We start from the raw sequence: 14,363 nt of genomic DNA, 5'->3' as shown, positions 1-14,363 counted from the left end.
TGAATAAGCATCTGTGGACCACCTACACGGGGCAGGATCACCCCTTCTACGTGGCATCCATCAGAGAGCAGGACAGGCTGAGATCCTGGGCCCCCGGGAGCCCACATTCCAGCCGGGCACACAGAATAACCACTACGAATAGATAAATTGTCCGGCTGGAAGGGAGTGAGTGTCACAGAGGAAAGGGGAGCGGAGCAAGAGTAGGGGGCTGGGAGTGCAGGCTGTAGTGTCCCACGGTGGTGAGGGGCGGCCTGGCTGAGACAGCTTGGCAGGAGGTGTGGGAAAGCACCCAGAGCACCGCAGGCAAAGGGAGCAGCGGGTGCCAAGGCCCGGGGAAGATGGGGCAGGTGTGGACAGACACGGGGTGCTCTCAGAGACCCCCTTCCCCCGGACCAAGGCAGCAGACAGATGCCCCGACGTGGGAATTAAGGACAGAAAGGGGAAAATCATGAGACAGACCAACAGACAGCAGAGCAGCCAGCCGCCACCCATGAATGCGGAGGAGACCTCAGGATGGGGGCTGGGGTTGCCTTCCGGAGCCTCCCCAGGCTGGGCTGGGCCAGGGCTGCCCCCGTGCTTCTCAGTCTAGGTCCCCCTTCTCCCCCTGGGGCACCTCCTCGGCCTCCCCCTCCCGCTGCCTCCAGGGCCGCCCCAGGTAGTCCCGGATGGAGCTCACGGGGCTTCTCCTTCGGGGGTGAGGGTCCAGCAGCCCCCACAGGAGAGCGTCTGCCACGGGCGTCAGGCCAAGCCAGGGCTGAGGACGGGCCTGGGGCTGGCCTGAGGCCTGCCAGATGACGTAGTCCTCATAGAAGGGGTCGGCCTCCACCAGGGGCTGGTCCCAGGGGAAGTAGCCAGTGAGAAGGCAGAAGAGCAGGACGCCCAGTGCCCAAGCGTCCAGGGCGGGCTGGATGGGCAGGCCCTCGGGGAGGGGCGGGGGGCCACAGAGCTCCGGGGCTGTGTAGGGTATGGGCGGCCCCACCAGGCGCAGCAGGGTCCCGCGGGGCCGCGTGTGGCCGAAGTCGGTCAGCTTGACCCACCGGCAGGCTGGGTCGCACACCAGCACGTTCTCCGGCTTGAGGTCCCGGTACACCAGGCCGCGGGAGTGGATGTGCTCCAGGGCTGAGGCCAGCTGGGCCGCACAGCGCTGGGCTGCTGGCTGCAGGAGGCCCACCTGTGGGTGACAGGTGTCAGGGTCCACCACCCTGCCCGCCAGCCAGAAGGGAACGGGGCCATAGCGCTTGTCCTCGGCCCCGGGGAGCAGGCCCAGGGGATGGAGGGCCCCAAAGAGGGTGGCTCTGGTGAGGCCTGGTGTGAGCCCCATGGTCCCTGGTGTGAGCCCCATGGTGCCTGGTGTGAGCCCCGTGGGGCCTAGTGTGAACCCCGTAGGCCCTGGTGTGAGCCCCATGGGGCCTGGTGTGAGCCCTGTGGGCCCTTGTGTGAGCCCCGTGGGGCCTGGTGTGAGCCCCGTGAGCCCTGGTGTGAGCCCCGTGGGTCCTGGTGTGAGCCCCGTGAGGCCTGGTGTGAGCCCTGTGGGCCCTGGTGAACCTCAGTAGGGTGCAGTGTTGGTTCTGTGGCGGCCGTGAACTCCTTAGAGGCCTCACAATTCCACGAGACCTGCGGGCCCAGTGAGGCCTCTGCAGGGCTACCTGGGTCACCATGCAGTGAGTGTGATTCCTGAGGCCCAGGTTGGGTAGGAGCGTCCACGTGGGCCCCCCTGAGCCATGGGAGGCTGACCCACCTTGGGCTGGATGAAGGCGATGAGGTCTCCATGCAGGACAGGCTCGGTCAGGAAGCTGTAGGAGTCGACTGACTCCACGCCAATGCCGTAGGCCGCCACGATGGCCGAGTGCGAGCCCAGGGAGAGGCCCACACAGAACTCATACAGGAAGCCTCGGAGGGTGGTGGAGGCCTTCGGGAGCTGCTTCAGGGCAAAGGTTGTGCCTGACGGAGCAGGGACAGAGGTGAGAGGTGCACGAGCCTAGGGCCAGCCCTGCTGTCCCTCAGCCTAGACTCTCTCCCATATGCCGCCCTCACCCCCTCCACCGCCTGCCCCCTGCCAAGCCTGCCCTAAAACAGCATGGCCACTGAAACAACACCAGTGGTAATGATAATAATAATGATAATAGTATTTAGTGAGTTCCTACTCTGCTGTCTTGGAGCAGGTAGAATAGTACCACGAAAACCGAACTCAGAACCTCCAATAATTTTATTGGGCCCCTCGTTCCAGCAAACCCATGCCAAAAATCCATGTTTGAGGCAACTGGGGAAAAGATACCCTGAACTGGGTATTAGACCCCACTAAGGAATTATTGTGAATTTTGCCACACGTGGAAACAACTTCCTAGAATGTAAGCTCCCAGGAGGCAGAAACTCTGGTTTCTCCAATTTTTGTTTTTTTCTTTTCCATTACGGTCCTTAAAAAACTGAAAATAGAGTTATCACGTGATCCTGCGATCCTACTCCTGGGCATGTATCTGGTAAAGACTCCATTCAGATGCGTGCACCCCAATGTTCATAGCTGAACTATTTACAATAGCCAAGACATGGAAGCAACCTAAATGCCCATTGACAAATGAATGGATAAACACAGGTTGGAGTATTCCTCAAGCCATAAAAAAGAATGAAATCGTGCCATGTGCAGCAACATGGATGGACCTAGAGATTGTCATACTGAGTGAGGTAAGTCAGACAGAGAAAGACAAGTAGCATATGGTTTCTTCAATTTTTGAGTCACCAGCTGCCAGGGCCCAACCTTGCCCAAGAGGCTGTGTGTGATGGGGGAGGGTCACGTCCTTACCTAAAATGTTAACCATTCCCCTCCCCCTCCCCAACTGGGTGCAGCAGTGCCTCTTCTGTTTATCGACAATGCTCTGAATTCCCACCATCAAGCACAAGCTGCCTTCGATTTTGAGGAACTGGAAGAGGGCCCCTTACAAACCCTCTGTTCCCCATTATGGCCTCCAAGTTCTGTGACGACCCAGGTCTGCATCTTTTTGCATCTTTCTCTGTTATGGGCTGGCTAGTGTCCCTCCCCCCACCACTCCCCACTGCGAAATTCATATGTTAAAGTTCTCACCCTGCAGTATCACAGAATATGACTGTATTTGGCCGCGCCACACGGCTTGCGGGATCTTAGTACCCCATCCAGGGATTGAACCCAGGCCCGCGGCAGTGAAAGCACAGAATCCTAACCACTGGACTGCCAGGGAATTCCCTGGAGAGAGGGTCTTGAAAGAGGTAAAATGACATCATTGGGGTGGTCCTTAGTCCAGTATGACTGGTGTCCTTATAAGAAGAGGAAATTTGGACACAGACATGCACACAGGGGAGACGGTGTGAGGACACAAGGAGAAGGTGGCCGTCTGCAAGCCGAGGAGAGAGGCCTCAGGAGAAACCAACCATGCTGACACCTTGGTCTCGGACTCCCGCCTCCAGAACTGTGAGCCCCCCCTAGTCTGTGGTACTTCGTTATGACAATCATAGGAAACTAACACACCGTCTCCCCATTCGTGCTGGGAGCTCCCTGAAGGCTGGGCTGGCTCAGACTCCTCCTTGGGGGCCCAGCAGCCCCCTGGACAGGGCTGAGCCCTCCAGTCTCCTTAAAAGGTGACGACCAGATTGGGGTTGGGGTGCACAACCACCGTGTGCTGGCCTTGCTAAGTGCCTGGCAGACAGCATGTCTCTGCGTCACTCCCACGATGACCACCAAGCCGGCCACGTGTGAGGGCCATGAGAGGGGGCTCTGTCTTCCTCCCCATTGTCTCCAGCAACTAGAGCTACCGACATTTCCTCAGAGAATCACAGTTCTTTCAGAGAAGGAATCATCACCCACGTTTTCAAAGGAGGAGGCTGAGGTTCGGAGAGGGTAGGGGAGTTACTAAGAACACACAGCCTGGAAGGGGCAGAGGCAGGACTTGATTGAGGTCTACAGACTCCTCAGCCTTGGCTAGCTTCTGCCTGGGCCCACACCACTGCCCCCCGCCTCTGTCCCCAGGCCTTTGTACCTTTCTGACGGTGGGTGACCAGCAGGACCCGGCCAAAGCGGCCCTGGCCCAGGGGACGCACGTGCTGGTAGAGCTCGTCCACCTCGGCCTGGACCAGGGTCTGGGCGCTCAGCGCCATCATATCCTCCAGTGCCAGGGCCGCTTCCTGGCCCTGCCGCAGCTCCTCTGCCGTGAGGCCCCCCAGGTCCTCCCCAGCACCGTTCTCCACAGCCCCCATCTCCACCTGTTTCTCTTCTGATGGCTTCCCAGGCATCTCTGCAAGGGCAGAAGAGAGGGTGACCAGGACTTAGGTCCTGCCAGACCAGGGGCCAGGGGAGGAGGGGCTGGGGACCCGGACTCCTGGATCTGAGGAGGAGGGTGGAAGCTGATTGTCTCAGGCCATCGTGACTCATTTTCCCTTCTTATTAGAGGCATCTTGGGAGTGGGGAGACCAGTCTCGGGTTGGGGTGAGGTCAAGTCTGAGGCCACAGATGTCCCTCACCCCACCCCCACATCCCTGTGCCACCTGATGGCCTGAGGATGAAAGATGAACCAGATAACTCGAGACACCCCCCACCTGTTTCCAAAGCAAACAGACTTGGGCCCTGGGGGTGGATGAGCAGCCTCAGCCTCCTAAGAGTAAACAGGTGCTCTCTGCCCCCAGGGCCTGTGGAGGGTGGGTGGCCCACACCAGGGCCTGGGGGACGCCTGGGGCCTGGGTGGGAGCAAGCACTCGGGAATGATCACCAAGCCCTTAAGTGGTCTGGGGTCCAACTCAATAGCCCCAGCCCCTCCCCCCTCAGACCCAGGGGTCCAGACACCCAGCCAACCCCCTCTGCCACGACCTTATATAACTCACACATCTTGGGACCCCCCCCCAAGACTGTGTCCCTGACACTCAACCACTCCACAGTCTCAAGGTCTGTAATTAGCCCCTGATCCCCCAAAGAACCCAGGACTCTGACCACCTGCACAGCTTCACCCTCAGGCCCACCTCAGGCGGTCTGACCCTTGCCTCCTCCTGACCCGGGCTCCAACCTCCGGACCTCACCTTCTCCAAGGCTTGCCTGACCCTTCGGCTGCCCGCTGTGGTCAGTGCCCAGCACTCAGAGCCCAGGCCAGCAGAGGCCTGCCCTGCAGCAAGACCCCGCCCCCACCTAGGGGGTCGTAGCCCCGCCCCAGGCCTCGCCCCTTGAACCTCATGGGGAGAGCGACATCGTGCGTTGTCTCCCAGAACTGGCTCTGGCCAGACAGATATCCCAGCCCAGGAAGCCAGTCCTCCCTCTTCAGACCAGACCCCAGCCCCTCCCCCCTCAGACCCAGGAGTCCAGGCCCCCAGCCCCTCCTCCCTCAGACCCTGGGGTCCAGGCCCCCAGCCCCAAATCCCTCAGACCCTGGGGTCCAGACCCCCAGCCCCTCCCCCCTCAGACCCATGGGTCCTGGTCCCCAGCCCCTCCCCCCTCAGATCCAGGAGGCCTGGTCCCCAGCCCCTCCACCCTCAGACCCAGGACTCCAGGCCCCCAGCCCCTCCCTGCTCAGACCCATGGTTCTGGGCCCCAGCCCCTCCCCGCTCAGGTCCAGGAGTCCTGGTCCCCTGTAGAGGATGAAATCATTTCTCCAGCTTGCCCCTGCCTTGACCCCAGCCAGCTGCCCCATCAGTGCCCCACTGACAGGTCTGACACAAGTGTTTGGTAAGGGGCGTCTGGGGGAGGAGACTTGGGGTCCTGTGTGGGGAAAGGATGAGACAACAAGATTCCAGAACGATGCAGTGAGAAATGACCTCAGACTCGGAGCAGAGGGGGAGCAGGTGGTGCAGCAACTGGGAAGTGAAGGCCCTGAAGGGAGGGGAAGAAGGGAGGGGAGTCCCAGTTATGAGTCTGCAGTCTTCAAAGTTGGGTGGGGGGCAGGCAGGGACTCCCAGGGCTGAAGGAGGAGGCAGGGGCGGGGTCCCGGAGGGTTGCACCCACCCCCTCAGGTTTAGAGCGAGATGATCAATGTGAACTCACTTGATTCTTTTTAAATTTACTTTTTATTTCAGAATCATTTTTAGATGTACAGGACAGCTGCTTTGAGCTCCCATGTCGCCTCACCAAGCTCCCTGCCAGGTGAGTCCCTCACCCAGCCATTGGTGCATTTGTCCCAATGAAGACAGTAACCGTCAGTCAAACGCTAGATGCTTCCCATGTCCATCAACAGCCTTTACCTGCCCCAGGGTCCAATTCAGGACACCCCGTCGTATGGAGTGAACTCACGTTTTTAAATCTAGAAAGCACATAGGACAGATTCCCCAGAAAGAAGCAGGTCCCCGTGGCCATGCTGGGTGCGGGGCATGCGGCATGGGATCCACGCAGCCCCTGCCCTGCAGGCGGCAAGCTTCACAAGTCAGGGGTCTGTGTGCTGGGATGGGGGTGGCATCGGGCCGGCCCGGGTGAACACAGATCCCTGCAAACCAGCCGTGGCCCTCAGTGTGGACGGGACCAGCACACGCCACGGTGCTTGTGCTCTCAGGGAGCTGGCGCAGGAGGCTCGCCATGTGAGAGCAGAACCCGAAAGGATGTGCAGGTGGACAAGACCAAGTCCATCCTGGGCAGCCTATGAGGGGAGATGAAAAAGGTGGAGGCGCAGATCGCTGGGCTACAAGTTTCGGAGGAGCCGGAGAGGCCCCCGGGGAGGGGTCTACTTTCTGGAGGTCTGGAGTTGGGAAGAAGGCATTCTCTGGGGAGAACACAGGGTTTCCAAACGTCTGCAAGCAAGAGAGGGTGTGTGTGTGCCTATCTGTGTGTCCATTTAGGTCCAGAAAGGATGAGTGCCTCCCCTTAATGTCCCCCAGAGCCCAGGGAAGTGGGAGAGATGGAAGGCGAGGTTTCCATGGTGTTGGATATGGAAAGCCCAGATTTGGTGCCAAGGCCAGCGGAAGTCACCTAAGGTCTTAAAGGAGAGAACTGACCACATCACAAGTCCATAAGCACCCAACATGTCCCCACCATGCAGAAATGCATCTACAGGGGAAACAGCACCTTCCTTCAAGAAGACACGCTCAGGACAGAAGAGAGAGGAAGGGTCCTTGAGGGAGGAGGGGTCAGGACCCCTGGGTCTGAGGGAGGAGGGGCTGGGGGCCTGGACCCCTGGGTCTGAGGGGGGAGGGGCCGGGGGTCCGGACCCCTGGGTCTGAGGGAGGAGTGGTGGGGGTCTGACCCCTGGGTCTGAGGGAGGAGGGCTGGGGGCCTGGACCCCTGGGTCTGAGGGAGGAGGGTTGGGGGTCTGACCCCTGGGTCTGAGGGAGGAGGGGCCGGGGGTACCGGACTCCTGGGTCCTCAGTCAGGAGGGGAATTGTGCATACAAGTCCAGCCTTCAGTTGGGAGAGATGCAATGTGTTCCATCTCCGTCCTCCCGGGAGCAGCTGTCTCTCCATCCAGGTGGCCATGGGGGCTGGGGGAGAGGCCTTTGGCCCAAGCTCTGGGCGCCTGTCCCAGTCAGCTGGTCAGGGCTGTCCCCCATCTGTCCGCACCTCCCACCATCGTTGTCGTCATTCTCCTCCCCCTCTGACCACTCTTCCAGGCTTGCTCCCCCCTCTTCCTCCTCCCCGTCTTCACTGGACACACTCCCCAAGCCCCCAGGTCTCTCTTTGTTCTCCTTTAACCCCCAATCATCCCCCAGGAAGCCCAGGACAGCCAGTGGGGGGATCCTAGTCTCTTGATCCAGGTCCAGAAGCCCCTGGAGCAGTGCCAGAGCCGGGGGCGCAAACTGGTCCCAAGGGGGCGGTGGTTGAAGTGGCTGGGGCCTGGTGGTCATCCAGCCAGCAAAGGCCTCGAACCCAGGGTCAGGGGCTAGCGCCACACCCCAAGGGAAACAGGCCATGGCCGCACAGAAGAGAAGCACCCCCAGCCCCCAGGAGTCCACTGCTGGTCGCAGGGGCAGGGTGTCAGGGGGCAGCAGGAGGCAGAGCTCGGGTGGGGCGGAGGGCAGTGGCCCTGGCGGGGCAGAGGTTGGACTGCCCTCAGGCCGGGTCAGACCCAGGTCACCCAGGGCCACACGGCTGCAGACAGGGTCGAAGACCAGCACGTTGTCTGGCTTGACGTCCGCATGGACCAGCCCCCGGCCATGGAGGAAGTCCAGGGCTCCAGCTAGCTGGGCCACCACCCGCTTCACCTGCAGCTCTGGGAGGCCCTGGGGTCAAAGAGAGAGGACGAAGGTCAGGTTGCCTTGGTTCCTTCTTTATGTTGCTTCTTGGGGTTCAAGAATCCAAATCCCCAGACAAGTGGCTACCTCTAGTGTCCCCAGAACATCCCCCCAACAGCTTCTCCAGATCATCCTCAACCACAAGCTGCCCCCACATCTGTACTCCTGTAGACCAAATCCCAGATGTTTTCCTCACTGGAACCCCAAATCTAACGAGAACTTCTTTAACTTCCATCAGACTTTGTCCTAACACTCAAACCCATTCCTTATATTTCTGATCTCCTCTAAACTGACCACCAAGATCTCCAGTGAAAACCCAAATCCCACACTTAATCCTAATTTGAGTCCCGTACTAATGTAGGTCCCATCTCTAACTCAGACCCAGTTCTAAAGTGCCACAGTTTATTTCATCAATCGACTGATAGATCGATCCATCCAGCTAGCCACGCAGCAAGACAGCAATCCATCCATCAAACCAGTTATCCATCCAACGGTCTATACAGCAGGGTTTCCACTCAATACCCATTCCGCCAGCTAGTCAGCAATTCAATAATTTGTCTAGCTATTTAATAGCCAACATCCATCCATTCATCCCTCCATCCTTCAGTCCATCCAAACATCCATCCATCCATCCATCCACCCATCTTTCCATCCATCCGTCCATCCTACTCTTTCCCTCCTTCTCTCCCTCCCTTCCTTTTTTCCTTCTGTTTATCCCCAACCCTATTTCAAATCCAAAGTCTATTCCTAAAGATGGCCCCACCCTAACTTCAAACTCAAGTACCCCCAGAATATCATGGATTCAGTCCTGACCTGGTCTTTCTAGAGAGAACTTCATTACAGCCCTTCTCCAACTCAATCTACATACACATCCTCAAGCATCTCTGCTTCACTCTGCAGCCCCATCCATGCTCTTCTCCACACCCGTGACCAATCTATAATCAACCCTAAACTCAACCCATCCAACTCCACCCACACCCGTTCCCAATGCCAATGCCAGTTAAAAGCCCATCTCTGTCTCCTTCCCTACCCCCTCATCCGACCTGATCCATCCTCAACCCCAATCCCAACTCCCTGCCCTGGATGGATTAGGGCTGGGGTTAGTCATGGAACTGCATTGAGAATTAGAAATAAGGAGGTGGTTTGGGGGCTTAGGGTGGACTTAAGATTTGGGGGTCAGGGTTGGAGACAGGACTGGGGGAGGGACAAAGTCAGACCTGGGATAAGCAGTCCCGACCTCTGTCCCTTGCCTCCCTGCCTCACCCGTTCCTGCAGCATCCCGCTGAGATCCCCACAGGGCGCATACTCCTGGGCCAAGGCGAAGTGTCGGGGGGTCTCCAGGGGTCCTGCCAGGGTCTGGAGCAGGCCTGGATGTGATGAGACACAGCGGCCCACACAGAACTCTCTCAGGAAGGTGGTTCTCAGGACCGAGTCCCGAGGTAGGAGCTTCAGAGCCACAGCCGGACCTGCTGGGGAGGTGGGGGCAAGAGGGAACTCAGGGCGCTCTGATCTTGCTGTGGGGCCCTAGGCAAGCCACTCAACCTCTCTGAGCCTCAGACATCTTACATATAAAACAAGAGGGGCAGGGCATAGTGTCTGACCTCTCTGTGCCTCGAGTTTCTCCACCTGTGAAGTGGAGGTTGGAGGAGACCTTCCCTGAGGACTCTTTCTGCTCTGCCTCAGATTGCTGTGTGGTCTTGCACAACTGCCTTACCCTCTCTGGACCTCAGTTTCCTCTCGCATAAAGTAGGGGACGCAGAGACTTGAATTTCAGTCCAAGTTGTGCTCCCGCCTTGCTGTGTGACCTCAGGCAAGTCTCTCGCCCTCTCTGGGTGAGCTCCATTTTTGGGAAGGCCACAGAGCTCTTAACTTTCTGGAGCCCCATCAAGATGTGTCCTCATCACCTCCCCGCAAGGCTGCTCCCTGTCTCAGTGGTTCCAGGGGGGAAACCTGGGGGACATCAAGGACTGTGCCCTTTGGTGGCCAAACTCACCCCCTTGGCGAGGCCGGGCAAGGAGCACGTGGCCGTAGGAGCCGGAGCCAAGCTTTCGGATGAGGTGATACTGGACACGCAGACTCCTCACTGGGGTCACCCTGGTGGCCGTCAGCTCCACGAGCCTCTGGAGGGCCGTGGCTGTGTCCTCCTGCAGGAGAGGGACAGAGGTGGGGAGGGGGTGAGTCTGGGGGCCACCTAGAGCAGCAGGGGGGCCTGGAGGCCCAGCCCAGGGCTGAGGTGGGGGGTTGGTCCCCAGAGAGGGGGATGAGTCACAATGACTCACCCGCCCTCAGGCCACCTGTTTTTGTGTCCTGGCGGGGTTATGGGTGATTGTCTCAGCGACCCTGCCCACTGCCATCTGTGGGAGCCACCAAAAGCCCCAGCCCCACTGGGGGCCTCCTCAGCCCACACCACCCCGACTGTACCCCTCTCTTTCTCCATCCTCCTCTCTTCCCGGGTTTCCTGTTCTTTGTTTCTGAGTACATTTCCCCCAGGGGTCTTGGCCTTGCTGTGTGTCCTCGGGTTTAGTTCTTCTGGGTCTTTGATGTTTCTGTTTCCCTGTCTCTTCCGTGTCTCTCTGTGTCTCTCTGTGTGTGTCTGCCCCTGGCCCTCTCCATCTCCCGCATCTCTCTCTGTCTCTCTCTGTCTCTCCCTCCCTCGTCTCCTTTCTCTCACCTCCGGGTCCCCATCCTCCTGGTTCTCGGGGTCCCTGAGCTCCATCTCAGGGTGACCTGGTGTCAGCTGGCCCTCGGGCAAGCACCCCTGGTCTGGGCTCCCCAAAAGCAGCACGCCCACTGAGCTCCACTGCACCCCTGAGCAGAGCCAAGGCCTGGAGCTCATCTGAAGGGTCTGCCCCCGTGCCCCTCTGCGTCCGAGTCCAGAGACTTCCCTGCCTGTCTGGCCCCCTCTCTCCACACCTCCCTGTCTCTGTCTTGCCCTTTTTCTAGCTCCCGGGTCTCAGGGTGGGTCTCCCCGCCTGTCTGTTGGTCCCCGGCCCCTCGCTCCTGTCCCCACCCTCTTCCCACTGTGGCCGCTGTCTGTCTGTCTGTCTTTCAGGATGTCCGCACTCTGTCCCCCACTCTGGCCTGCTCTCCCCAGTGTCTCTCCGTCTCTCTCCCGTCTTTGTTTCTGACTCTTTCCAAGCCTTTTGTCCCTCCCTTTTTCTGGGCCTGGGACAGGGGTGTGTGTGACAGCTCAGAGACATCCCGTCACCCCCCCCACCCCTCCCTCCCCCTTCCAAACTTAGACCAGCTTGGACTCTGGGCTCTGGTCCCAGGACAGAGGGGACAAAACATATTATGAACCCCCAGGGGCCGGGCCTGAGGGCAGCAGAGAAAGGGGAGCCCAGCCCCTTCATACACCTTACCTGGGTTGGGAGACCCAGGGCTCTGTGCATCCACCTGCCTCCATGGGCCTCTGGGGACCAGGGAGACCACTCCCAAAGCCCCCTAATACCAAGAGTCCCCACCCCCAGCCCTCCCCCGTCAGACCCGGGAGCTCTTAATAGAGAGACTCTGGGGAAAAGTCTTCTTTTGTATACTCAGCAAGGCTCTGAGCCCAGCTCTGCGCTGGGGCCTTTATACTGCATCCTCCCAGCCACCCAAAAGGGTGGCGATTTATCCCCAGTTTACAGAAAAGGAAACTGAGGTTCTGAGTGGCAATCGGCTGACGTGGGGTCAGAGAGGAGGAGGCGTGGGGTGACCCGGGACAGGCCTGTGTGACTCAGCCCGGACGCCTGCCCCATCAGGTTTCAACTACTGCTACAACCTGCTATGAATAAAGACGCAGCTAGAAAGGTCTCTGGGCCCCTGGCTTCTGTGCTGGCCCTGGGAACCTGGGCGGGGCTGGCGGGGTGCGGTGCAGAGGCAGAGCCTCCTTTGCTCTTTGACTTCTCGAGGTTTGGGGAAAGTTGCCAGCACAGGACAGTGGAGAAGGAAAGCCACAGGGAACACCCTCCACTCCACTGACCGGGCTTCACAAACAGTACTTTTTGCCATACTCTCTTTCTCCCTCTTTTCTTTTGTGGGGATGGAGTATTTTAAAGCAAATTGCAGCCTAGGGAAATCATCTGGGGCAAAATGATACACCGCCTGGTGTTTGGTTTCAAATACTCCAGCGGAGGAAAACATGGCCCAAGTGAGGGTGGGGATCTTGAGTCAACAGCACATGTGTTGCTGAGCACAAGGAGGTTCCTTTACTCTTTACTTTTGGTTCTGCTAGAAATTTTCCCTCATAAAAAGCTACAAGTCACTAAATAAACTACAGACATCATGATAAATTCTGCCCCAATGCTCAGGTTTACATTTCCATCAAAGGAAGGAAAATTTCCAGCTCAACTGCAAAACTCTTATCAATCACATCGAACGTCACTAACGGTAATTCCTTAACATAAGCTAATACTCAGTCTGTATTCTTCGTCCCCCAATTTTCCCAATTTTCTATTGCTGCTGCAGTTGAGTCAGTAATCAGTGTCAACATGTGACTTTGGAGGAACTTTTTTTTTTTTATTTTGAAGTATAGTTGACTTACAATATTGTGTTAGTTTCAGGTATACAGCATAGTGATTCTTTTTTTTTTTAAAAAATATATATTTATTTATTTATGGCTGCATTGGGTCTTTGTTGCTGCACGCGGGCTTTCTCTAGTTGCGGCAAGCGGGGGCTACTCTTCGTTGCGGTGTGCGGGTTGCTCATTGCGGTGGCTTCTCTTGTTGCGGAGCTCGGGCTCTAGGTGCGCGGGCTTCAGTAGTTGTGGCACGTGGGCTCAGTAGTTGTGGCCTGCAGGCTCTAGAGCGCCGGCTCAGTAGCTGTGGTGCACGGGCTTAGTTGCTCCGCGGCATGTGGGATCTTCCCGGACCAGGGCTCAAACCCATGTCCCCTGCATTGGCAGGTGGATTCTTAACCACTGTGCTACCAGGGAAGCCCCTGAAGGAACTTTTGATCACTCTGCCTTTCGTATTATTTGAATTTCCCCCACAGCATGTTACCTATTCAAAAACTAAAACTAAAATTAAATAATGCGATGATGACCCTTCATTCAATGCTTATAAGGTGTCAGGCCCTGGCTGTTTATTTTTTAACTTTTTAAAATTCATTCAAGACTTTGTGGAGTCCTCCCGACAAGGCTTGGACGAGTAGGATGATGGCTTCCAATTTACTGATGGGAAAACTGAGCCCTGGAGAAACAGAGGCATTGGTCAGCAGCCAGAGAGAGGCAGAGCCAGGATTCGCGAGGGCCCGGGGACCCCAGGCTGCCCCCTCTACCACGCCACCACCCCACTCAGGCTAGAGCTGAGTCCCTCCCCTGGGGGGCTGCAGGGCCTGCAGGGCAGCTGCTGGGCTGGAGCTGAAAGGTCAGGCTGCAGAGCTGGCCACCTGGGTCCCCCAGCGGGAGGGTGAGAGGGGCCGCTGCAGGCCTCTGGCCCTCCCCAGCCCCCCCAGAGGCTCACTGATGATCCGGGGAGCTTTACACCTCTCCATTTAGCCACACTGCCGCGTGGGGTCACCCAGAGTGACCGGGAGAGGCAGGTGTGATGGTGCGGGGGGAGGCCCAGCCCAGGCCCCAGGGTGCACACACCCCTGTTAAAGCTGGGCTCTGGGCCTCCTGCCTCCCCACGCCCCCGTGTCTGCTGCTCTCCAGCTCCCAAGGACTCCTCCTGTGACTGTCTCCTGCCTCTGTCCCCCTGGCCAAGTGTCCAGCTGCCTCCTTGCCTCAGTTTCCTCCTCATGAAATGGGAGCAATTGCTGGTCGTACTCAGAGCATTATTGTCAAAGAAACATTTAAAGTTTGTAACATATTATACACTGACAATACATAATGATTGTATCTGATACAATCACAAATGCAATATACATGATCTTATATATAATTATATATACTATGGACTATCATATATATGAGGTCTGGTATATATCTTATATATTATTTATATACTTTATATATTTTTCCAAATAAAATATTTACTGAAAGATCACATCAAGAATTAACTGCACTTCAGGGCTTCCCTGGTGGCGCAGTGGTTGAGAGTCCGCCTGCCGATGCGGGGGACGTGGGTTTGTGCCCCGGTCCGGGAAGATCCCACATGCCGCGGAGCGGCTGGGCCCGTGAGCCATGGCCGCTGGGCCTGCGCGTCCGGGGCCTGTGCTCCGCAGCGGGAGAGGCCACAGCAGTGAGAGGCCCGCGTACCGCAAGAAACAAAAAACAAA

The 14,363-nt window shown here is 57.8% G+C and overlaps 2 protein-coding genes across 2 annotated transcripts; both read right to left on the bottom strand.

The window, feature by feature from the left end:
* Positions 1–465: 465 nt before the first annotated feature.
* SBK2 (SH3 domain binding kinase family member 2) lies at positions 466–4,259 on the bottom strand. The gene is made up of 3 exons (XM_030761051.2): positions 4,005–4,259; positions 1,739–1,941; positions 466–1,171 (listed from the first exon to the last, which is right to left on the bottom strand). Exons 1-3 carry the CDS (start codon positions 4,255–4,257, stop codon positions 581–583), a joined length of 1,047 nt encoding a protein of 348 aa, XP_030616911.1. The 5' UTR covers positions 4,258–4,259; the 3' UTR covers positions 466–580.
* A 2,937-nt stretch (positions 4,260–7,196) lies between these two features.
* On the bottom strand, positions 7,197–10,599 carry SBK3 (SH3 domain binding kinase family member 3). The gene is given in 5 exon segments (XM_089903477.1): positions 7,197–7,411; positions 7,413–8,150; positions 9,426–9,628; positions 10,156–10,446; positions 10,584–10,599. Coding segments are annotated over 5 exon segments (1,362 nt in total). The 3' UTR covers positions 7,197–7,297.
* Between the last annotated feature and the right edge of the window lie 3,764 nt (positions 10,600–14,363).

This window comes from Delphinapterus leucas, chromosome 20, assembly GCF_059928025.1.
Source record: "Delphinapterus leucas isolate spDelLeu-1000000601 "Yukka" chromosome 20, BTC_Dleu_Yukka2, whole genome shotgun sequence".
Classification (NCBI taxonomy): Eukaryota; Metazoa; Chordata; class Mammalia; order Artiodactyla; family Monodontidae; genus Delphinapterus; species Delphinapterus leucas.
The sequence above is the reverse complement of the archived record's forward strand: the minus strand, read 5'-3'. Positions and strand labels throughout refer to the sequence as shown.